At 43.5% G+C, this 26,687-nt stretch overlaps 1 protein-coding gene across 1 annotated transcript in view; it reads left to right on the top strand.

The window, feature by feature from the left end:
- cep63 (centrosomal protein 63) overlaps window positions 1-26,687 on the top strand; it is an 87,711-nt gene that overhangs the window by 29,658 nt on the left and 31,366 nt on the right. The window contains exons 4-6 of the mRNA XM_078210135.1: window positions 8,625-8,720; window positions 9,349-9,477; window positions 12,321-12,434. Of these exons, the coding sequence (XP_078066261.1) occupies window positions 8,625-8,720; window positions 9,349-9,477; window positions 12,321-12,434 (339 nt within the window). The remainder of the gene's footprint in view (window positions 1-8,624; window positions 8,721-9,348; window positions 9,478-12,320; window positions 12,435-26,687) is intronic.

Genomic DNA, 26,687 nt, shown 5'->3' with positions numbered 1-26,687 from the left:
TATCTGCTGACCAGCTTTCGATCCATCTCTAGACGTGGATGGCACAGTAGCACGGTGGATAGCACTGCTGCCTCACAGTGCCAGGGATCCGGGCTCAATTTTGGCCTCGGGTCACTGTCTGTGAGGAGTTTGCACGTTCCCCTGTGTCTGCGTGGGTTTCCTTCAGGTGCTCAGGTTTTCTCTCACACTCCAAAGATGTGCGGGTTAGGTTGATTGGCCATGTTAAATTGACCCTTAGTGTCAGGCGGACTAGCAGGGTAAATATGTGTGGTTACAGGGATATGCCCTGTGTGGGATTGTTGTTGGTGCAGATTCGATAGGGCGAATGGCATCCTTCTGCATTGTAGGGATTCTATGAAGACATTACCCGCAATCCCATGTGCTTTAACCTTACATAGCAGTCTGCTATGTGAGACCTTGTCAAAAGCCTTCTGAAAGTCTAAATAAACAGCATCCACCGGTTCTCCTTGGTCAACTCCACTAGTTACATCCTCAAAGAATTTCAACAGATTCGCCAAGCATGATTTCTCCTTTGTAAATCCGCATTGACTTTGTATGATTATACCGCTGCTTTCCAAATGCTGAGCTATGAAATCCTTGATAATACACTCTAGCAATTTCCCCAGTACTGACATTAGACTCACTGGTCTACAGTTCTCTGTTTTCTCATTACCTCCCTTTTTGAATAGCAATTACATTAGCGACCCACCAATCTGTAGGAACCAGTTCAGAGTCGAAAGAAATTTAGAAAATGACCGCCAATTGATCCACTATTTCCAGGGCCACCTCCTCAAATACTCTGAGATGCAGATTATCAGGCCCTGGAGATTTATCCACCTTCACTCCCATTAATTTCCCCAAAACCATTTTTGTACTAATACTTATTTCCTCACTAAAACCTTGTTTATCTCAGAACTTCTGGTACATTATTCATGTCCTCCTTTGTGAAGACAGAAACAAAATATGAGTTTAGTTCCTCAACCATTTCTTTGTTTCCTGTTATAAATTCTCCTGTTTCTGACTGTAAGGAGCTAACATTAGTTTTTGTAAATCTTTTTCTTTTTACATATCTACAGAAACGTTTACAGTCAGTTTTTATGTTCCCCGCTATCTTACTTTCATACTCTATTTTCCCTTCTTAACCAATCCCTTGGTCCTCCTTTGCTGAATTTTAAACTGCTTCCAGTCCTCAGATCTATTGCCTTTTCTTGCCGATTTGTATGCTTCTTCTTTGAATCTAATGCTATCCCTAAATTCCCTTGTAATCCATTGTTTGGCCACAGTTTCCTCACCACTCTTGCGCCAACTGGAATAAACAATTTCTGGAGTTCAGCTATTTGTCCCGTAAATGCCTGCCATTCCCTGTCCACTGTCCTTTATTTCAATAATGTTTCCCAGTCCATCATAGCCAATTCATGCCTCATACCATCATTGTTGCCTTTATTCAGATTCTGGTCAGACACTGTTCTCAGAATCAACTACCTCACTATCCACTTTGACAGAGAATTCTATCATATTACGGTTACTCATCCCCAAGGGTTCTCACAACTAGATTGCCAACTAATCTCTTCTCATTGTACAATACCCAGTCCAGGATGGCCAGTTGCCTTGTTGGTTCCTCATCGTATTGGTCCAGAAAACTGTCCCATATACTCTCCAGAAATTCCTCCTCTATTGTACTGTGACTAATCTATCTCTCCCAATCTATATGCAGATTAAAGTCATCCATAATCACAGATATTCCTTCAACAAATGCATCTCTGATTTCCTGTCAAATGCTAGTCTCAACATTACCATTACAGTTTGGTGGTCATCACCACAAATGTTTTTTGCCCCTTGGTGTTTCTTAACTCGACCCATACGGATTCCACATCATGTGTGTTAGTATCTTTCCTCAATATCATATCAATATCTTCTTTAATCAACAATGCAATTCCACTACCTTTACCTTTGTCTGTCCTTCCTAAACACTGCATTGCCCTCTATGTTTAGGTCACCTTTTAGCCATGTCTCTGTAATGTCAACTATATCATACCCCTTCACATCTATCTGCGCAAACTATGTCATACCCTTTTACATCTATCTGTGCAACTATTTCATCCATTTTTTTCAAATGCTCCGATTGTTCAGGTACAAAACCTTAAGGTGAGCCCTTTTAACGTTTCTTGTCCTGTTCCTACTATTTTTTTACTGAGTCCTTATCTGACTCTGGTTCGTGATTTCTCTGCTTGTCATTTTTCTTATTCTCCTTGCTGTCTTTTCCCCCTTGATTTCCCCTGCTCTGAATCCTTACATAGGTTCACAATTTACTGCCATACTAGTTAAACCCTCCCCAACCATTCGAGTAAATCCCATCATCACACCCCCCTCCCCAACCCCAGCCAAGTACATCAGTCCTGGTGTCCCAAGAATCTGAAACTCTCCCCCTCACACCATCTTTTCAGCCACATATTCATCCCATATATCCTGCTTGTCTCTACTCTGACCAGCACATGGCACAGGAAGTAATCCTGAGATACCTACCTTTGAGGTCCTACTTTTCAGCTTGCTTCCAAGCTCCCTATATTCTGCTTTCAGGACCTCGTCTCTTTTTTTTAACCTATGTCATTTGTACCAATGCAGCTGTTCACACTCCCCTTTCATAATGTCCTGCACCCGCTCTGAGACATCCAGCACCAGAGAGGCAACATACCATCTTGGAGTCACAGAAACGCCCTGTCTGTCCCCCTTACAATTGAATCCCCTATAACTATTGCATTCTCTCACTTTTTACTCCTCCCCTCTGCAGCAGAACCAACCATGGTGCAACAAATTTGGCTGTTGCTGCTTTCCTCTGAGAGAATAAGAAGTCTCGCAACACCAGGTTAAAGTCCAACAGGTTTATTTGGTAGCACAAGCCACTAGCTTTTGGAGCGCTGCTTCATCAGGTAAGTGGGAGTTCTGTTCACAAACAGGGCATATAAAGACACAAACTCAATTTACAAAATAATGGTTGGAATGCGAGTCTTTACAGGTAATCAAGTCTTAAAGGTACAGACAATGTGAGTGGAGAGAGGGTCAGGTAATTGGGAGTTCTGTTCACAAACAGGGCATATAAAGACACAGACTCAATGAAGGAGCAGCGCTCTGAAAGCTAGTGGCTTGTGCTACCAAATAAACCTGTTGGACTTTAACCTGGTGTTGTGAGACTTCTTACTGTGTTTACCCCAATCCAACGCCATAAATCTTAGTTCAAATAAATCAAAGTTCTTACAAATGGAATGCTATCCTTTATTATGAGAGAAATTGAACATAGAAGTAAAGATGTTCTGCTTCAGTTATGCAGGGCGTTGCTGAGACTGCATCTTGAACACTGGGTGCAGCTTTATCTCTTATTTAAGAAATGATACAAATGCACTGAAAGTGGTTCAGAGGAGGTTTAATAATTGTTTCCCAATTCTTGACCCTCGCAGGATAAAATTTGTCAGATTTTCCTTGTCTTCACCTCTGACAAAGAGTAATCCTGACTCAAAATGTTGCCTCTATTCTCTCTTTACAGATGCTGTCAGACTTGCTGAGATTGCCCCTCTGGACACTTTTGTATATCTCCCCTCTCACCTTAAACCTATGCCCTCTAATTTTAGACTCCCCTACCTTTGGGAAAAGATATTGACTATCTAGCTGATCTGTGCCCCTCATTATTTTGTAGACCTCTATAAGATCACCCCTCGGCCTCCTACGCTCCAGAGAAAAAAGTCCCAGTCTATCCAGCCTCTCCTTATAACTCAATCCATCAAGTCCCGGTAGTATCCTAGTAAATTTTTTCTGCACTCTTTCTAGTTTAATAATATCCTTTCTATAATAGGGTGACCAGAATTGCACACAGTATTCCAAATGTGGCCTTACCAATGTCTTATACAACTTCAACAAGACATTCCAACTCCTGTATTCAATGTTCTGACCAATGAAACCAAGCATGCTGAATGCCGCCTTCACCACTCTGTCCACCTGTGACTCCACTTTCAAGGAGCTATGAACATGTACCCCTAGATCTCTTTGTTCTGTAACTCTCCCCAACGCCCTAGCATTAACTGAGTAAGTCCTGCCCCGGTTCAATCTACCAAAATGCATCACCTCGCATTTGTCTACATTAAACTCCATCTGCCATTCATCAGCCTACTGGCTCGATTGATCAAGATCCCGTTGCAATTGGAGATAACTTTCTTCACTGTCCACTATGCCACCAATCTTAGTGTCATCTGCAAACTTACTAACCATGCCTCCTATATTCTCATCCAAATCATTAATATAAATGACATCTCTTTAACCTGTGCTTAATCCTCTCTCCACTCACATTGTCTGTACCTTGAAGACTTGATTACCTGTAAAGAGTCGCATTCCACCCATTATCTTGTAAATTGAGTTTGTGCCTTTATATGCCCTGTTTGTGAATACGAGTCCTCACTCACCTGAAGAAGGGGCTTTGGGCTCCAAAAGCTAGTGCTGCCAAATAAACCTGTTGGACTTTAACCTGGTGTTGTGAGACTTCTGACTGTGCTTACCCCAGTCCAACGCCGGCATCTCCACATTCTGTCAAGAAGCTAATTTTGTATCCATTTAGATACCTCACCCTGGATCCTGAGAGATCTAACCTTATGCAACAACCTACCATGCGGTACCTTGTCAAAGGCCTTGGTAAAGTCCATGTAGACAACATCAACTGCATTGCCCTCATCTACCTTCTTGGTTACCCCTTCAAAAAACTCAATCAAATTTGTGAGACATGATTTTCCACTCATAAAGCCATGCTGACTGTCCATGTATTTGTCAAGACACCACTTAAAAGTCACTATTGTATCAGCTTCCGCTACCTCCAGCAATGAGTTCCAGGCACCCACCACCCTCTATGTAAAAAGAACTTGCCACGTACATCTCCTTTAAACCTTGCCCCTCACACCTTAAACCTATGCCCTCTAGTAATTGACTCTTCCATCCTGGAAAAAAGCTTCTGACTATCCACTCTGTCCATGCCTCTCAATCTTGTAGACTTCTATCAGATCCCCTCAATCTTCGTCGTTCCAGTGAGAACAAACCAAGTTTCTCCAACCTCTCCTCATAGCTAATGCCCTCCATACCAGGCAACATCCTGGTAAATCTTTTCTGTACCTTTTTCCGGTAGTGTGGCGACCAGAATTGAACACTATATTCCAAGTGCGGCCTAACTAAGGTTCTATAAAGCTGCAACATAACTTGCCAATTTTTAAACTCATTACCCAGCCAATGAAGGCAAACATGCCATATGCCTTCTTGATGACCTTCTCCACCTGCATTGCCACTTTCAGTGACCTGTGTACCTGAGATCCCTCTGCCTATCAATACTCTTAAGGGTTCTGCCATTTATTGTATATTTCCTATCTGTATTCGACCTTCCAAAATGCATTACCTCACATTTGTCCGAATTAAACTCCATCTGCCATCTCTCTGCCCAAGTCTCCAATCGATCTATGACCTGCTGTATCCTCTGACGGTCCTCATTGCTATCGCAATTCCATCAACCTTTATGTTATCTGCAAACTTACTAATCAAACCAGTTACATTTTCCTCCAAATCATTTATTTATATTTATATATATATATATATATATATATATATATATATATATATAATATAAGGTCCCAGCACTGATCCCTGAGGAATGCCACTTATCACAGCCCTCCATTCAGAAATGCTCTCTTCCACTATGATCCTCTGTCTTCTATGACCAAGATGTGGAAATGCTGGCGTTGGACTGGGGTAAACACAGTAAACACAAAACTGGCAGGACTTGCAGATAGTGAGGAACATTGTCAGGGGCTACAGAAGGATATAGATAGGCTGGAAATTTGGGCAAAGAAATGGCAGATGGAGTTCAATCCTGATAAATGCGAAGTGATGCATTTTGGTGGGAATAATGTAGGGAGGAGCTACACGATAAATGGAAGAACCATAAAGGGTGTAGAGACGCAGAGGGACCTGGGTGTGCAAGTCCACAGATCTTTGAAGGTGACGTCACAGGTGGAGAAGGTGGTGAAGAAGGCATATGGCATGCTTGCCTTTATAGGACGGGGCATAGAGTATAAAAGTTGGGGTCTGATGTTGCAGATGTATAGAACGTTGGTTCGGCCGCATTTGGAATACTGCGTCCAGTTCTGGTCGCCACACTACCAGAAGGACGTGGAGGCTTTGGAGAGAGTACAGAGGAGGTTTACCAGGCTGTTGCCTGGTATGGAGGGGCTTGGTTATGAGGAGAGATTGGGGAAACTGGGGTTGTTCTCCTTGGAAAGACGGAGGATGAGGGGAGACTTAATAGAGGTGTATAAAATTATGAAAGGCATAGATAGGGTGAACGGTGGGAAGCTTTTCCCCGGGTCGGTGGTGACGTTCACGAAGGGTCATAGGTTCAAGGTGAAGGGGGGGAGGTTTAACACAGATATCAGAAGGACATATTTTACACAGAGGGTCGTGGGGGCCTGGAATGTGTTGCCGGGCAAGGTGGTGGAGGCGGACACACTGGGAACGTTTAAGATGTATCTAGACAGCTATATGAACGGAGTGGGAATGGAGGGATACAAAAGAGTGGTCTAGTTTGGACCAGGGAGCGGCGCGGGCTAATTGTTCTTTGTTTCTCGTTTCAAGGCTTCATTCTATGATCATCTTGCTGGTGCCAGTACAGAGCGAGACTGCGGATAGTTGGGAACCTGTCTCGGGGGCAGGGAATTCAGATGGTGTTCGTAAAGCAGAAGTGGAAATGAATAGGGTTGGGAAGCATTTTCTGATCAGGGCCAGTGTGATCTCCTGGACCCGTTTCGATCGCCACAGGGGGTCGGAGAGGAATTTCCCAGATTTTCTTTCCCCATATTGGCCCTGGGGTTTTCACTCTGGGTTTTCGCCTCTCCCTGGAGATCACATGGTCTGGAATGAGGGGGTGGGGGTGAGTTAATAGGTTGTGATGAACAAAGCATCGTAGCTGTGAGGGACAGCTCGGTGGATAGGATATTAGTATGTAGATAGGCTGGAAAATTGGGCAGGGATCCTGGATTCAGGATTCAATCCTGGACCGGGGAGCGGCGCGGGCTTGGAGGGCCGAAGGGCCTGTTCCTGTGCTGTATTGTTCTTTGTTCTTTGAGTCTAACAACACCAGGTTAAAGTCCAACAGGTTTATTTGGTAGCAAACGCCACTAGCTTTCGGAGCGCTGCTCCTTCGTCAGATGGATTTCCACTCCATCTGATGAAGGAGCAGCGCTCCGAACGCTAGTGGCGTTTGCTACCAAATAAACCTGTTGGACTTTAACCTGGTGTTGTTAGACTCCTTACTGTGTTCTATGACCAAGCCAGTTCTGTATCCATCTTGCCAGCTCACCTGTGATCCCGTGCGACTTCACCTTCTGTACCAGTCTGCCATGAGGGACCAATGTTAATATGTTAATGAGCCTAGCAATACTGCAAACAATTGTTTATGGCAATCTAGTAAGAATGAGTTCAGAACAGAAATAGATTTGAATTGGTTGTTAGGATTCAAAGGATAAGATATGCAAATGTGCAAGAAGATTGATCAAAAGAGTTCATGTTTGTTTTAGACTTTACAAGCTAAAATAAACGGATGAAGTTAACCAATTCTGGGAACGAGCTGTTCTAAAGAAATTGAGTAAGATACGGGAGAGACCAAAGGGACAAATGTATTTAAGGAGATTCTGAAATTTATGCAGGGTGCTGCTTTAGATAGAATCATAGAATCCCTACCATGCCGAAAGAGGCCATTCGGTCCATCGAACCTGCACCGACAACAATCCCACCCAGGCCCTATTTCTATAACCTCATGTATTTACCTTGCTAATTGACGAGGGGCAATTTATCATGGTCAATCAACCTAACCCACACATCTTTGGACTGTGGGAGAAAACTGGAGCACCCAGAGGAAACCCATATAGACATGGGGAGAATGTGTAAACTCCACATAGTCACCCAAAATCTTAGCCAACAGCAGGAAAGCTATTTAACTCCCTGCAAGCAGTATGAAGGAAACCAGATTCAGAAAGCAAACTGCTGGTTAACTTCAGAAGCAACCCCATGAGATATAAAAACACGGTGTGGTAAAAGTTACTGGATCTTAAAATCTATACGGTGTTATGAAACAGATGAGGGAGAGTTAGCTCGGGAGTTAAATTAAGATTATTTGGATCTCTTTAAAGTATTGATACTGTTTAAAGCAATTGTCTTATTTAAGTGTGCTTCTACTTTAATTTAGTGTTTTTTTTCTAGTTTTTAATAAACATTTACTTGGTGTTTCAATCATCACAAGTATTCGGGGACATCATTTCTGGTTTTCACATCTCTCGTTATATTATATAAATTGCAAATACAGATGAGGCTATTGTTTCAAGTTTCCCTTCTGGGATTTGAACAATGTGGCACTTAGCATCAGCCATGCCCTTAACACCTACTTTTAATCCATATTTGAATAGTTAATTTACTAACATGTAGTGACGAGCACACTCTGTGGGTAATAACTGAACTGCGCTCTTTGGATTGTATATCAACATTGCCTTGTTCTTGAGTGCGATTTCTCTCACAAATAACAAAGGAATGATTTTTTTTCTATTTTTCAGGTGGGAATATTGCGGCAGCAGTTACAGGACAATGAAAAGGTTCAACATGATATGGTGGTGCAATATGAAGCACAACTGAACATATTTAGGGAAGAGGTAAGAGATGGTAGCAAAACATCACAATTTCTTTTTGAAAGAAAAACTGTGTAAATTGTACAATAATATAATTATTTTATTGACAGCCAGTCCCCCCACCCTCCTTTTTCCCGAGTCTGTCTAAGTACTATTGCAGGGTTACAGGTCTATAGGCACCTTGTTCACACAGTTAGCCTTCCTACATATGTGTGATCCTGAACTCTCGCTGCTGGGGGGAACATCAAAACCAAGCCCAATCCTGTCCTCTTCCTGGTGCCCACACATTACTGCTGCCATATTGATTTCCTGCACAGCATCAGGAGACTGAACTGATATTTCCTTTCTTCATCTCACTCTAAATCTGGCTGAAATGCAATTGCTATCTGTACCCACCATTACGCCAGCCGAGATTGAAGCATTTTATCAGTTACCTTTCCGGGGGAAGGAGTTTCACATTAAAGTATCGTGTCTTGACTTAGTCTGGAAATTCCCATGGCTCAGTAGCTCGTTGCACTGTTCGCCAGAGCAATTAACCGCCCATTGCAGGCTCCAAAAGTGGGGAATGTAGGTTCGCAATGCGAAAGTACAATCACTTTTTAGCTTCCATTCAAACTTTCATACTTTCAAACTCTTTATTTCATATTTTCAGATTGGGAAACTGAAGAAAAGCTACGAGAAGTTGCAGAGACGACAGTTGAAGGACAGGAGGGATGATGTGAAGGACAGACAAGAGAAGAAGGGTGTCCCTGAACTTAACAGGCTGAATAAGAAGGTTGAGGTAAACAACCTCATGTGAAATTTAATTTGTTTTGGACATTTAGATTGTTCCATATTTCTCAGAATTATTTTTCAGCTGCCAGATTCACGGAGTACACTGAAAACACAGTTTTGTTTTGTTCTTGCCTGACTTTTCTCCTGCAAGATGGAACTCAAGGTTTAACAGCATGGGTTATTGAGAAGTGGCACAAGTGTGGCATATAGCATGAGATAAATACATGGAATTCTGTACAGTTTTACCACCATTCAACCCAGCCGTTCTGAGACAGTGCTCCACACCCGCCTTTATCTCTGGCTGTTTCAGCATATTCTCCTCCCTATCTCCCTCATATGTTTATCGAGCTTCCCTTTAAATGTATTAATATGATTCCTGAGCTACTCTCTCTTATCGTGAGTTCCCCATTCTCACCACCCTCAGGGTAAATCAATTTTTTCTGAATTCCTTATTGGATTTATCAATGACTATTTAGTATTTTACATTCCTGTAAATGGAAATATGTCTAAATGTACCCCATTGAACCGTGTTATAAAGACTGCTATGAGGTTGCTTTTGGTCTTCTGAGCCCCACTCTGTTCAGCCTTTCCTGATGGTTATTGCCTCTCCGTTCCAGTGTTATCCTTTGTAATCCTTTTTTTTCACTTTCTCCAGTGCTTCATTTTACAATATGGAGATCAGAATTTCTCACTGTCCTCTGAGTAGTGTGAACATTGTAAGGCCATGAAGTAGCAGATGTTTGAACTGCCATTAGAAGTAACTCTTTGAAGGTGAATTTCCTCCCCATGAATAGGCATTTGGCCTGCCTCAGGTTCTATATAGAGAGGAGTACAATTTATATTCTGCCAAAATTAAATTTGCTGGGTTTGGAGTTGTGGCGGCTTCCAAAACTGTCACCACATTGCCTTGGCAACCTTAAAATGGTCACCTGGCTAACAACTTAATATCTGGTATTAATGTGACCTCAGTTTATGTGATATTTATATGACTATATCAGTTGAGTAGTTGTTAACAGCAGGTTGGCATTTGTCTCCGAAGTCTGGAACGCCTGAATAAATTAATGTGAGGAAATGCTGACTACAGTTCTTTGAAAGGTATTGGAAAGGGTTTCTGGTGCTGTGTTGCAGCACAGGCTGATGATTCAGGAATAGATCCAAATGAATAAAAAATCTGTTTCTTAGATTTTCAATTGCTGGACAATATGGATGTGATGGCTATGACTTAGCCCAATATTTTAATATGTTTTCTTTCAATTGCTATGTCATATGATGCCTATATTGGAGGTTTTGTGGCATAGCAGGTAGCATTTCTACCTCAGAGCTCGAAGCTCTGGGTTCAAGTCCCACTCCAGGACTTGATGACCAATGAAGATGTTTTCATAATGTGGCCAAATAGGTTGATTATTGTTGTGGGACAAAATTAGCTGTCCAGCTGCTTTCCAACTTTGTCCCCTTTAAGTCACCAGACGAAGAATTTTGGAGTTTTAAAATCAGCCTTTATTTTTGTGCTGTAGCAAGGGATCATCAGCTGGTGGCTCATTGGAAGGCCTGAATAAAGCATCACACCAGCAGTTACATTTTCAGGTTCAGTTACAAGTGGTTAGCATATTCTAATCAAGGGTTTGCATTTTCTCAGAAATCTAATCCACTAACAACCAACAGTCAGGATTACATAAAGGTATAGTTGTCCAATTACAACTTGTGCATGTCTACCTAATTATAATATCACCAAGAACCTATTTCTTTCTATTTATCTATTACCTTCTATACACAATTAGTGATAACTTTATTTCTAACCAGTGGTATTTCAACCCTTTATGTCCTCCTATGTTCATTGCCCTTTGTTAGAACAGATATTAACAAGCTGCAGTTGTGCATATTCAATGGAGGCCTTGTATGTAGGTTGTGTGACCGAGGCCTCCCTTGTAACGCTTATCTGGATCTGCTTAGAATCAAGGTCTCTGGTTTTCCTGTGTGACTGAGTTTAACAGCAAACAGTTTATGTGATTTTTAAATTGGTGTCATTATTGACCCTTTTAATGATCCAGTTGTGAACCCTTTCAATATCCACCAATGGTAGGCTGTAGGAGTGGGAGAGATTCCTGGTCAGCCATGTGATGTAAAGAAATTGGTACATCAGTCAATACTATCCATAGATGTAGGCTACAACATGCTTGTAAAATTATCTGTTGCAAATGCAACCTGGACTCCTTGGAGAGCTGGTTGGCTCAGTTAGTTGGACGGTCAGTGTGGATCAGATTGGTGCTAACAGCATGGGATTTGATCAGGGTGTGTTCAAGACCTGCCTCCCTTTGTGTGATTGAAATACTTTTGAAACATTATAAAGTTCTGCTGTAAATAAACTGTTGCAATATAGGAAATTCAGCAGCTGATTTACACACAGGAAGATCCCACAAACAGCAATGTGATGATGGTCATAAAATTATGTTTTTATGATATTGGTCAAAACATATTAGTGAAAACCAAGTCAGATAATGCCAAGGGATTTATTGTTTCCTTTTGAGACATGGGTCCTTGATTTAACATCACATTCTAAAGATGGCACCTCCAAGCATGCCAAAATTGAACATTTCAAGTTTTATCAACGATTTAGTAATGCTTCAAAAATGTTGAAGAAATAATATTTTCAGGTCTAGTATATTGTTTTGGGCAAAATTTTTCTGTTTCAAAAAGGTCATCCTGATCTAACAGAATAAAAAGTAAAATAAAACATCCCTCCCGCAGCCACCCCCTCCCCCCACCCCCACACCATTGTTTCTGTGGGTTCTTTACATTCTGGGGTTCTTTTTCTCATTTACTGGATCTCACGAAAGCTATTTATGATTTTAGGAGTTTCGAGAAAAGTCACTGGACTGGGAGAAACAGCGGCTCTATTATCAACAGCACGTGGCATCGCTGGATGCAGAGAGAAAGCTGTTGGCAGAGCAGTGTAAAGCCATTCAGGTACAACACTTGATCAGGAAATGCTCCAAGCATCCAATATATCTCATACACATGCAACATAAATTTGGACATTTTATATTCTGTTGTTTGCTGGATTTGCTGCTCATTTGTTGGTGATGGGTATCACAGTATTGGTAACCATTGAGGTGCCCTACAACACTGCACAATAATACGCAGATTGAGGGACTGTTACAAATTTTTGGTCAGCATGAGATACACTCTTGAGTTCATTGTCACGGACCTTTCCAATAATTGGACCCCACATCTCTTTTGATCGGGAGTTACATTTACTCCTGATTGTCAAGTGATATGATAGTGCATTTTATAACACTTGTTATAATACTTGTTATAAAAGGTGAGTACGTTAACCTATGTGTGTCTTCTCCGATGTTCTGAAAAGTGGTCAATTTAATACTTTAACATAGAAACATAAAAGCTCGGAATAGGCCATTTGGTGCTTCGAGCTTGCTGTGCTATTCAACATTACCTTGACTAATCCTCTATCTCATTGCCATACTCGCACACTTTCCTCATACCCCTTGACACCTTCGGAGTTGAGTTCCTTCTTAAATGTATTCAGTGTCTTGGCCTCCACAGCCTTCTGCAGTAGAGAATTCCACAGGTTCACTGTTTGTTCTCCCAGCCAGAGGAAACATCATCCTTGCCTTGTCAGAATTATATATGTTTCTATGAGATGCCCTCTCATTCTTCTAAACTCCAGTGAATACAGGCCTAGTCAAACCAATCTCTCCACATACACCAATCCTGTTGTTCCAGGAATCAGTCTTTGTTGTACTTCCTCGATGGCAACCATATCCTTTCTTGGATAAGGAGATCAAAACTGCAACACAGTACTCCAGGTGTGATCTCGCCATGGCCCAGTACAACTGCAGTAAGAGATCCTTGCTTCTGTACTCAAGCCTTCTTGCAACAAATGCCAACATAGCATTGGCCTTTGTAACTGTTTGTTGCACCTGCATGCTTGCTTTCAGTGATTGGTGTGTAAGGACACCGAGGTTTCTTTTGTATGTCAACATTTCCTGATTTAAATAATACTCTGCCATTCTGTTTTTTCTATTGAAGTGGGTAACTTCATATTTATCCATATTACTGCATCTGCCATGTATTTGCCCACTCAATTAACTTGTTTAAATCGCCTTGAAGTGCCTTAACATCCTCCTCACCACTCACATTCCCACCAAGTTTTGAATCAGTGGCAAATTTGAAAATATTACATCTGGTTTCCTCATTCAAATCATTGATGTATATTGTGAATAGCTGGGGCCCAAGCACTGATCCTTGTGGTACCCCACTAGTCACCCACCGCCTGTGACTCTGAAAAAGGCCCATTTATTCCTATTTTCTATTTCCTGTTTGCTAACCAATTCTCAGTCCATGCCAATATATTACCCCCAATCCCATGTGCTTTAATTTTGCACACTAACCTCTTATGTCGTTCTTTATCAAAACCTTTCTGAAAATCCAAATACATAGAGCATAAACCAGTACAGCACAGGAACAAGCCCTTTGGCCCACGATGTTGTGCCAAATTAAACCAATCCCTTCTGCCTGCCCTTTGTCCAGATCCCTCTATTCCTTGCATATTCGTGTGCACATCTAAAAGCCCCTTATACGCACCTACTGTATCCATCCGCACCACCAGCCCTCGCAGCGCGTTCCAGACACCCACCAATCTGTGTAAAAAAACTTGTTCCTCACATCTCCTTTGAACATTTCTCCCTCTCGTCTTAAGTGCATTCCCCCTAGTATTCAACCTTTCAACTCCAGGAAAAATATTTTGACTGACAACCCTATCTATGCCTCTCATAATTTTATAGACCTGTATCAAGTACCCTCTAATCCAGGCAGGATCCTGGTAAACCTCTTCGGCACCCTTTCCAATGCCTCCATATTCTTCCTATAATGTGGCGACCGGAATTGAATGCAACATTCGAAGTGCGGCCGAACCAAAATTTTATAAAGCTGCAACATGAAATCCTAACTCTTGTACTCCATACCCAGACCAACAAAGAGAAGTATATCATATTCTTTCTTTACCACGCTATCTACTTGTGTGGCCACTTTCAGGGAGCTATGGACTTGAATCTCAGGATCCCTCTGTACATCAATGCTGTTCAGGGTCCTGCCATTAATTGTATACTTACCCTTAACATTTAATCTCCAAAAATGCAGCACCTCACACTTGCCCGGATTAAACTCCATCTGCCAGTTCTTTGCCCGTATCTGCAACTAATCTTTATCCTGCTGTATCTTTTGACAATCTTTTACACTATTCACAATTCCATCTATCTTTGTGTTGCGAAGTTGAGTAGAGTAGATTGATGTTTGTAAAATTGTAAAATGCTAGGGAAAAGCATTACGTGGTCCCTTTAAAAGGTGGTACTTTTTCTGTGCTTAGAAAGTTAAAAAAAATGCAAGTACATAAAGAGTGCTCAAAATGAAGCACTTGTATCAGAAGGCCAAGTAGCAGGGTTACCAAGGCAATAGGCTTTCAAGCTTTTGAATTATTTGAATTCAGGCTATCAATTTTAATTAGGCACTTAGATACCAAGAACCTATTAAATTTAAATCCAATGGTTTTGGCAACCTGGGACCAACCCTATTCTGGGGGACATTGATATGTCATCACAGGTATAAAAGGGGGCAGTGCGACAGATGGGGACAGCAACTGCCACCTATCACAGCTCATAGCTTTTAACTCAAAGCCTCATCTAGAAAAGCAAAGAAGAATCAACAGAGAAGGCCCAGAATATTCCGGAAGACACAAAACCTGGTTGTAATTTAGAGAGTGACTAAAATTCTATTCTTTTTGTTAATGAGTGGGAATTGTTTTTATCTGAACAGCACTCCATTAGAATCGTGTTTTATTCGGTTTGTTAATAGTAGTTAACTTGTTCACTATTGGGTAGATAAATAAATTGTTACTTGTTGACTTTAGAGAGAGTGTCAGGGAGTTATTTTGATTTAACCACTAAAAGTTGCTGAAGAACAGATCGTGCCACTTCACACTCACTTTTATAGGGGTACTCCTCTTTGAGTGGTTAGGTGTTAGTTCTCAAAGAGGGGAATCTACCCCTACTTTATAACATTTGTGTCATCTTCAAACCTACTAACCTACCATTTATGGTTTCATCTAAGTCGTTTATATGTATCACAAACAGTAGAGGTCCCAGTACGGATCCCTATGGAACACCGCTAGTCACGGACCTCCAGCCAGAAAAACACCCTTCCACCACTACTCTCTGACTTCTGTGGACATGATGTGGAGATGCCGGCGTTGGACTGGGGTAAACACAGTAAGAGTTTTAACAACACCAGGATAAAGTCCAACAGGTTTATTTGGTAGCAAATACCATTAGCTTTCGGAGCGCTGCTCCTTCGTCAGATGGAGTGGAAATGTGCTCTCAAACAGTGCACAGAGACACAAAATCAAGTTACAGAATACTGATTAGAATGCTAATCTCTACAGCCAACCAGGTCTTAAAGATACAGACAATGCTCCCTCCACTCACATTGGACTTTAACCTGGTGTTGTTAAAACTCTTACTGTGTTCTATGGACATGCCAACTCTGAATTCAAGCGGCCAAGTCATGGATCCCATGCTGCATAATCTTCTGGATGAGCCTACCATGAGGGACCTTGTTGAAAGCCTTACTAAAATCTATGTAGACCACATCCACTGTTCTACCCTCATTGAGTACCTTCGTCACCTCCTTGAAAAAAATCAATCAAGTTAGTAAGGCATGACCTGCCCTGAACAAAGCCATGCTGACTTCTCCTAATTAGACCATGCTTTTCCAAATGCGCATAAATCCTATTCCTAAGAATCCTCTCCAATAGCTTCCCAACCACCTATGTGAGACTCAGAATGTGAGTCTATAATTTCCTGGATTATCCCTTTTTACTTTCTTGCACAGAGGAACAATATTAGCTACTCGCCAATCCTCTGGGACCTCTCCAGTCGCTAGCGAGGCTACAAAGTTCTTTGTCACGGCCCCAGCAATCTCCTCTCTTGCCTATCTCAATAACCTGGGGTAGATTCCATTGGACCCTGGGGACTTATCCACCTTAATGATGTTCAAGAGACCCAACACCACTTCTTTCTTGATCTCAAAATGCCCTAGCATATTAGCATGTTCCACACTAACTTCACTCTCTTCCATGTCCTTCTTGGTGAATACTGACGCAAAGTACTCATTTAGGATCTCGCCCACATCTTTTGCCTCCAAGCACAAGGAATAGAACATAGAACAGTACAGCACAGAACAGGCCCTTCGGCCCACGATGTTGTGCCGAGCTTTATCTGAAACCAAGATCAAGCTATCCCACTCCCTATCATCCTGGTGTGCTCCATGTGCCTATCCAATAACCGCTTAAATGTTCCTAAAGTGTCTGACTCCATTAAGTCTCCCCTCAGCCTCCTCCGCGCCAGAGAGAACAGCCCTAGCTCCCTCAACCTTTCCTCATAAGACCTACCCTCCAAACCAGGCAGCATCCTGTTAAATCTCCTCTGCACTCTTTCCAGCGCTTCCACATCCTTCTTCTAGTGAGGTGACCAGAACTGCACACAATATTCCAAATGTGGTCTCACCAAGGTCCTGTACAGTTGCAGCATAACCCCACGGCTCTTAAACTCCAACCCCCTGTTAATAAAAGCTAACACACTATAGGCCTTCTTCACAGCTCTATCCACTTGAGTGGCAACCTTTAGAGATCTGTGGATATGGACCCCAAGATCTCTCTGTTCCTCCACAGTCTTCAGACCCTACCTTTGACCCTGTAATCCACATTTAAATTTGTCCTACCCAAATGAATCACCTCACATTTATCAGGGTTAAACTCCTTTTGCCAGCCCAGCTTTGCATCCTATCTATGTCTCTTTGCAGCCTACAACAGCCCTCCACCTCATCCACTACTCCACCAATCTTGGTGTCATCAGCAAATTTGCTGATCCACCCTTCAGCCCCCTCCTCTAAGTCATTAATAAAAATCACAAAGAGCAGAGGACCAAGCACTGATCCCTGTGGCACTCCGCTAGCAACCTGCCTCCAATCTGAAAATTTTCCATCCACCACCACCCTCTGTCTTCGATCAGATAGCCGGTTACCTATCCAATCGTCCAACTTTCCCTCTATCCCACACCTCCTCACTTTCATCATAAGCCGACCATGGGGGACCTTATCAAACACCTTACTAAAATCCATGTATATGACATCAACCGCCCTACCTTCATCAACACACTTAGTTACCTCCTCAAAAAATTCTATCAAATTTGTGAGGCACGACTTGCCCTTCACGAATCTGTGCTGACTAGTTCCCTCCTTTAGCCTCGAGTCGTCCTATCCCCTCCCTAGTTATCCTCTTGCTTTTAATGTATGTATAAAATGCCTTGGGATTCTCTTTAACCCTACTTGCCAAGATCATTTTCATGGTCCCTCCTTGCTTTCCTAATTTCCTGCTTGAGTTCTTTCCTGCTTTCTTTATATTCTTCACGGACCCTGTTCGATTTTAGCTTCCGACACCTGACATATGCTTCTTTTTTCCTTTTGACTAAATCTACAATCTCCGTCGTTATCCAAGGGTCCCATACATAAAGATCCTTGCCTTCCATCTTACTGGAACATGCCGGTCTTGGACACTGATCAGTACGTCTTTAAACAACTTCCACATGTCAAATGTGGAGTTAGAACCTAAGAACATGAGAACTAGGAGCAGGAGTAGGCCATCTGGCCCCTCGAGCCTGCTCCGCCATTCAATAAGATCATGGCTGATCTTTTTGTGGACTCAGCTCCACTTACCCGCCCGCTCGCCATAACCCTTAATTCCTTTACTGTTCAAAAATGTATCTATCCTTGCCTTAAAAGCATTCAATGAGGTAGCCTCAACTGTTTCACTGGGGAGGGAATTCCACAGATTCACAACCCTTTGTGTGAAGAAGTTCCTCCTCAACTCAGTCCTAAATCTGCTTCCCTTATTTTGAGGCCATGCCCCCTAGTTCTAGTTTCACCTGCCAGTGGAAACAACTTCCCTGCTTCTATCTTATCTATTCCCTTCATAATCTTATGTTTCTGTAAGTTCTCCCCTCATTCTTCTGAATTCCAATGAGTATAGCCCCAGTCTGCTCAGCCTCTCATCAAAGCCAGCCCTCTCAACTCCGGAATCAACCTAGTGAATCTCCTCTGCACCTCCTCCAGTGCCAGTATATCCTTTCTCAAGTAAGGAAACCAAAACTGTATACAGTACTCCAGGTGTGGCCTCACCAGCACCTTATACAGCTGCAACGTAACCTCGCTGTTTTTAAACTCCATCCCTCTAGCAATGAAGGACAAAATTCCATTTGCCGCCTTAATGACTTGCTGCACCTGCAAACTAACTCCTTGTGATTCTAGCACAAGGACACCCAGGTCCCTCTATACAGCAGCATGCTGCAATTTTTTACCATTGAAATAATAGTCCATTTTGCTGCTGTTCCTACCAAAATGGATGACCTCACATTTACCAACATTGTACGCCATCTGCCAGACCCTCGCCCACTCACTTGGACGATCTATATCCATTTGCAGACTTTCAGCGTCCTCTGCACACTTTGCTCTGCCACTCATCTTAGTGTCATCTGCGAATTTTGACACACTACACTTGGTCCCCAACTCCAAATCATCTATGTAAATTGTAAACAGTTGCGGTCCCAACACTGATCCCTGAGGCATACCACTAGTCACTGATCGCCAACCAGAAAAACACCCATTTACCCCCACTCTTTGCTTTCTGTTAGTTAACCAATCCTCTATCCATGCTAATACATTACCCGTAACACCGTGCACCTTTATCTTATGTATCAGTCTTTGGTGCGGCACCTTGTCAAATGTCTTCTGGAAATCCAGATACACCATATCTACAGGTTCCCCATTGTCCACTGCACATGTAATGTTCTCAAAGAATTCCACCAAATTAGTCAAACGTGACCTTCCCTTCATGAACCCATGCTGCGTCTTACCAATGGGACAATTTATATCCAGATGCCTCACTATTTCTTCCTTGATGATAGATTCAAGCATTTTCCCTACTACAGAAGTTAAGCTAACCGACCTATAGTTACCTGCCTTTTGTCTGTCTCCTTTTTTAAACAATATGCCCAATATCAGCTGCTCCCAATTAACTCTCCCTAGCTCCTGCCTAATACTGTCACGATTTGCCTTCCTCCAATTTAGTACCTTCCCTGACTTATCCTTATTCGTAGCTATCTTAAAACTTAAGGAGTTGTGATCAGTGTTTCCAAAATGCTCTCGCAGTGAAAGGTCAGTCACCTGGCTCGTCTCATTTGCCAATACAAGATTCAGTATGGCCTCTACTTTGGTTAGACTATCCACATTCTGTTTCAAGAAACCCTTTTGTACGCACCCAAAAAAGTCTAAGCCTCTTGCTCTAATATACTGAATCTACTGGTTTTCTCTTATCTATTCTGCTACTTGCATCCTCAAACACTCCAGTAAGTTTTTCAAACATGATTTCCTGTTCATAAATCTGTGTTGAATTTCTAATCCCTTTGATATTTTCTAAATGTCCTGTTAGCACATCCTTCATAATAGACTCTAGCATTTTCCCTACTGCGGATATTAGGCTAACTGGTCTGTAATTCTATTTTCTCCTTCCCTTCTTTATTAAATAACGAATTACATTTGCCATCGTCCGATCTGCTGGGACTGTTCTAGAATCTACAGAATTTTGGAAAATGATAACCAATGCATCTATTATTTACAAACCTGGAATATAGATTATCAGGCCCTGGAGATTTAACAAAGAACAGTACAGCACAGGAAACCGGTCCTTTGGCCCTCCAAGCCTGTGCCGCTCATTGGTCCAACTAGACCATTCGTTTGTATCCCTCCATTCCCAGACTGCTCATGTGACTATCCAGGTAAGTCTTAAACGATGCCAGCGTGTCTGCCTCCACCACCCTACTTGGCAGCGCATTCCAGGCCCCCACCACTCTGTGTAAAAAACGTCCCTCTGATATCTGAGTTATACCTCACTCCTCTCACCTTGAGCCCGTGACCCCTCGTGATCGTCACCTCCGACCTGGGAAAAAGCTTCCCACTGTTCACCCTATCTATACCCTTCATAATTTTGTACACCTCTATTAGGTCTCCCCTCATTCTCCGTCTTTCCAGGGAGAACAAGCCCAGTTTACCCAATCTCTCCTCATAGCTAAGACCCTCCATACCAGGCAACATCCTGGTAAACCTTCTCTGCACTCTCTCCAAAGCCTCCATGTCCTTTTGGTAGTGCTGCGACCAGAACTGGACGCAGAACTCCAAATGTGGCCTAACCAGCGTTCTATATAGCTGCATCATCAGACTTCAGCTTTTATACTCTATACCCCGTCCTATAAAGGCAAGCATACCATATGCCTTCTTCACCACCTTCTCCACCTGTGCTGCCACCTTCAAGGATTTGTGGACTTGCACACCTAAGTCCCTCTGTGTTTCTATACTCTTGATGGCTCTGCCATTTATTGTATAACTCCCCCTTACATTAGTTCTTCCAAAATGCATTACTTCACATTTGTCTGGATTAAATTCCATCTGCCATTTCTCCGCTCAATTTTCCAGCCTATCTATATCCTGCTGTATTGTCCGACAATGTTCATCGCTATCTGCAAGTCCAGCCATCTTCGTGTCATCCGCAAAGTTGCTGATAACACCAGTTACACCTTCTTCCAAATCATTTATATATATCACAAATAGCAGAGGTCCCAGTACAGAGCCCTGCGGAACACCACTGGTCACAGAACTCCAGCCGGAAAAAGACCCTTCGACTGCTACCCTCTGTGTCCTGTGGTCAAGATGTGGAGATGCCGGCGTTGGACTGGGGTAAACACAGTAACAGTTTTAACAACACCAGGTTAAAGTCCAACAGGTTTATTTGGTAGCAAGTACCATTAGCTTTCGGAGCGCTGCTCCTTCGTCAGAAGGAGTGGAAATCTGACGAAGGAGCAGCGCTCCGAAAGCTAATGGTACTTGCTACCAAATAAACCTGTTGGACTTTAACCTGGTGTTGTTAAAACTGTTCCTGTGGCCAAGCCAGTTTTCTACCCATCTAGCCACCTCTCCTTGTATCCCATGAGCCTTAACCTTCTTAACCGACCTGCCATGAGGGACTTTGTCAAATGCCTTACTGAAATCCATATAGACGACATCCACGGCCCTTCCTTCGTCAACCGTTTTTGTCACTTTATCGGCTTTCAGTCCATTAGTTTCTCCAGCAGTATTTTTCTAGCAATACTAATTTTCTTCCTCACTAGACTCATGACTCTTCAGCATTTCTGGGAAGTTAATCGTGTCTTCTTCAATGAAGGTAGAACTAAAGTTCTGCTATCCTTGTTCTCGATTATAAATTCTTCTGTTTTGGACTATAAGGGATATATATTTGTCTTAACTAATTTTTTTCCATACCTATAGAAGCTTTTACACTCCGTTTTTATATTTCTTGCAACATCATGCTCATACTCTATTTTTCCCCTCTTAATCAATATCTTGGTCCTCCTTTGATGAATCCTAAACTGCTCCCAATCCTCAGGCTTACCACTTTTTCTAGGAACTTATATGACTCCTCTTTGGATGTAATACTATCCTTAATTCTTTTTGTTAGTCACGGTCGGTCCATTTTTATACTTTGTGTTTTTGTGCCAGAAATGAATGCATAACTGTTGCATTGCGTACATTGGATCCTTAAATGTTAGCCATTGCGTATCTACCGTGATGGATCTTAATGAAGTTCCCCAATCTATCTTAACCAGCTCTTTCCTCATACCTTTGTAGTTTCCTTTATTTAGATTCAGGTTCCTAGTTTCGGATTGCACGACTTCACTTTACATCCTAATGAAGAATTCTGTCATGTTATTGTCACTCTTTCGTAAGATTATTAATGAACCCCTTCTCATTATGCAATTCCAAATCTAGGATAGCACGTTCCCTAGATGATTTTTTCACTTACTGGTCTAAAAACCATCAAATCATAAGAGTCTGCAGCGCAGAAAACGTTCTTTGGCCCATTGAGTCTACACTAACAAAAACTGCCACTAAAGTTGTGCTAATCCCATTTCCTAGCACTTGTTCCATATCTTTGAATGTTATGATATTTCAAGTGCTCATCCAAATACTTAGTAAAGGCTGAAAGGTTTCCGGCCTTCACCGCTTTCCCAGGCAGTGTATCCTGGATTCTCACCACCCTCTGAGTGAAAAAACTTTTTCTCAAATCCCCCCTGAATCTCCTGCCCCATACTCTATAAAGCTATGCCCCCTTTTGATTGATCCCTCAATCAAGGAGAACAGCTGCTTCCTATTCATCCTGTCTATACCTCTCATAATCCTATACACCTCAATCATGTACTCTCTCAGTCTTCTCTGCTCTAGAGAAAACAATCCGAGCTTGTCCTGTCTCTCCTTATAGCTCAAATGCTCCACTGCAGGCAACATCTGGTGAATCTCCTCTGTACCCCCTCTAATGCAATCACATCCTTCCTGTAGTGAGGTAATGGGATCTTGATCAATTGGGCCAGTGTGCTGACGGATGGCAGATGGAGTTTAATTTAAATAAATGCGAGGTGATGCATTTTGGTAGATTGAACCAGGGCAGGATTTACTCAGTTAATGGTAGGGCATTGAGGAGAGTTACAGAACAGAGAGATCCAGGGGTACAGGTCCATATTTCCTTGAAAGTGGAGTCACAGGTGGACAAAGAAGGCATTCAGCATGCTTGATTTCATTGGTCAGAGCATTGAATACAGGAGTTGGGTTGGGTGGGAAGCCTGGTGCGAGTGGAAGATGTGGCGGGGCCGGTGCGAGGAAGGGCACGGGCGAAGGGTGGGAGGTGCGGGGAGGGGCCAGGTGTGAGTGAAGGGGGCGGTCAGCTGGTGTGAGTGAAGGGCACGGGCGGCCCCGGTGCACGTGAAGGGTGTGTGGGAGGGGGCGCACGGGGGAGCTGTTGCAGGGAAAGGGCATGGGAAGGCCTGGTGCGCCTGAAGGGCAGGAGGATGAGGGGGAAGGTTCGAGTGAAGTGCATGGGGGAGACTGTTGCCAATGAAGGGGGCCCTGGTGCGAGTGAAGGGTCGGGGGGGACCCAAGGGGGATGCGGAGGGTGCGGTGCGAGTGAAGGGAGTGGGAGGGGCCCAGTGCGAGTGAAGGGGGTGATGTGGGGAGGGGCCAGGTGCTAGTGAATGGTGTGGGGGGCCCTGGTGCAAGTGAATGGTGTGGGAGGAAGGGACCTGGTGCGAGTGAAGGGTGTGGGGGGGGCCTGGTGCGAGTGAAGGGTGTGGTGGGGGGGGGGGTGCCTGGTGCACGTGAAACATAGAAAAACTACAGCACAAACAGGCCCTTCGGCCCCATAAGTTGTGCCGAATGTATCCCTACTTTCTAGGCCAGTCCCATGTACTCATCCAGGAGTCTCTTAAAAGACCCTATTGAGTTTGCCTCCACCACCACTGACGGCAGCTGATTCCACTCGCCCACCACCCTCTGTGTGAAAAACTTCCCCCTAACATTTCCCCTGTACCTACCCCCAGCACCTTAAACCTGTGTTCTCTTGTAGCAGACATTTCCACCCTGGAAAAAGCCTCTGAGAGTCCACCCGACTTATGCCTCTCAACATCTTATATGTCTCTATTAGGTCTCCTCTCATCCTACGTCTCTCCAAGGAGAAAAGACCGAGCTCCCTCAGCCTATTCCTCATAAGGCATGCCACTCAATCCAGGTAACATCCTTGCAAATCTCCTCTGCACCCTTTCAATCTTTTCCACATCCTTCCTGTAATGAGGTGACCAGAACTGAGCACAGTACTCCAAGTGGGGTCTGACGAGGGTCTTGTATAGCTGCATCATTATCCCCGGACTCCTAAACTCAATCCCTCGATTGATAAAGGCCAGCACACCATACGCCTTCTTAACCACCACCTCCACCTGTGGGGCCGATTTTAGAGTCCTATGGACCCGGACCCCAAGGTCCTTCTGATCCTCTACAGCACTAAGAGTCTTTCCCTTTATATTGTTCTCCTTCATCCCATTTGACCTGCCAAAATGGACCACTAGGCATTGATCTGGGTTGAAGTCCATCTGCCACTTCTCCGCCCAGTCTTGCATCCTATCGATGTCCCTCTGTAACTTCTGACATCCCTCCAGACTATCCACAACCCCACCAACCTTTGTGTCGTCGGCAAACTTACCAACCCATCCCTCCACTTCCTCATCCAGGTCATTTATGAAAATGACAAACAGCAAGGGTCCCAGAACAGATCCCTGGGGCACACCACTGGTGACCGACCTCCATTTAGAAAAAGACCCATCTATCCACACTCTCTGCCTCCTTTGGGCAAGCCAGTGCTGCATCCACAGGGCAGCAGCACCTTGGATCCCATGCCCTCTCACTTTTTCTAGAAGCCTTGCATGGGGGACCTTATCGAACGCCTTGCTAAAATCCATATAAACCACATCTACCGCTTTCCCTTCGTCAATGTGTTTAGTCACATTTTCAAAGAACTCCACCAGGCTCGTAAGGCACGATCTGCCTTTGACAAAGCCGTGCTGAGTATTCTTGAGCATACTAAACCTCTCTAAATGCTCATAAATCCTGTCCCTCAGGATCTTCTCCACCAACCACGGAGGTTAGACTCACGGGTCGGTAATTTCCTGGGCTATCCCTATTCCCCTTCTTGAAAATAGGAACCACATCCGCAATCCTCCAATCCTCTGGCACCTCTCCCGTCTCCATCGACGACGCAAAGATCATCGCCAGAGGCTCTGCAATCTCTTCCCTCGCCTCCCACAGTAACCTGGGGTACATCCCATCCGGACCCGGCGACTTATCTATCTTGATGCCATTCAAAGATTCCAGCACAACCTCTTTCTTAAAGTTCACATACTCAATCTTTTCAGTCCACCGCAAGCCCGCAGTACATCCACCCAGGTCCTTTTCCTCTGTGAAAACCGAGGCAAAATACTCATTAAGCACCTCTGCCATTTCTACTGAAGGGTGTGGGGAGGGGCCCTGGTGCGGGTGAAGGATGCGGGGGGGGGGGGGCCTGGTGCGTGTGAAGGGTGTGGGCGGTGGGGTTTGAGGGGTGCGAGGGTATGGCACGGGGGGCCTGATGCGCCTGAGGGGAATAGGGGGGTCCGGTGCGAGTGAAGGGCTTGGGGGGTGTTCGAGTGAAGGCCGCGGGGGAGCCATATGTAATGAAGGGCTTGGCCTGACCTGGCATTGTAAGCTTATAACTGACATTGTAAATTTGAAACAATATCAATTTTTAAACATAGTAAGTATAGTTCCTGTAACTTGAGTGTCATAAACTCTCAGATTGCCTGTACAGACTGAGGAGCAGGGAGGTACAAAACTGAGGGTCTACATCACCACCACTGACAGTTTGATTTACAATTCGATTCGTTAGTATCACTGAATCATACAGCAGGAAGGAGACCATTCTTTGAGACAGCTGGCCAATTGGTCCCACTCGCTGATTTTTCAAAAATTTATTTCCCCACTTCCCTGCAACCCTTCAAGTGACTATCCAATTCCCTTTTGAAAATTACTATTGAATCTGTTCCCACCACCATTTCAAGTAGTGCATTCCAGATCATCGTGGAAAAAAACCTCATCTCACTTCTGGTTCTTTGGCCAATCAATTTTAATCTGGCCACCAGTCTGCTCGGAAAATATTTCTCCCTGCTTATCAAAACAGTTCAATGGGGATTCAAGCCTTGGATGGCAGCAAGAGATTAGGGAGACATGGGAACTGGTGGTGGACTTGGCTAAGGATTAGGGTGGCAAATTACCGACAAAGGAAAAAATGAAGACTGGCATGACTGGATGAGAAGAATGAGGTTAAAGGAGAAGGACTTGAACAGGACCAAGAAGGAAAAAAACAGACGTAACTGGTACTGTGTGAAATGAAAAACGCGATGCATCAAAATGTAGCCACATACAATATTAAGCCAGAAGATCAGAAGAGGTAGGTTTTAAGGAGCGTCTTAACAGAGGAAAGAGTGGCACCAAGGCAGAGATTTCCAAAGCTTTAGAGCCCAGGCAACTGAAACCATGGGAGTGAATAAAACTGAGGATGCTCAAGGTCAGAGGTGGAGGAACACAGATGTTTTGAAGAGTTATAGACTGGTGCACGAGGGACATGTGAAGAAGTGGAGGCATTTGAAAACAAAGATAAGGGTTTTAAAATCGAGGCTTGGCTTC

This window comes from Mustelus asterias, chromosome 3 (genome assembly GCF_964213995.1).
Source record: "Mustelus asterias chromosome 3, sMusAst1.hap1.1, whole genome shotgun sequence".
Classification (NCBI taxonomy): domain Eukaryota; kingdom Metazoa; phylum Chordata; class Chondrichthyes; order Carcharhiniformes; family Triakidae; genus Mustelus; species Mustelus asterias.
The sequence above is the reverse complement of the archived record's forward strand: the minus strand, read 5'-3'. Positions and strand labels throughout refer to the sequence as shown.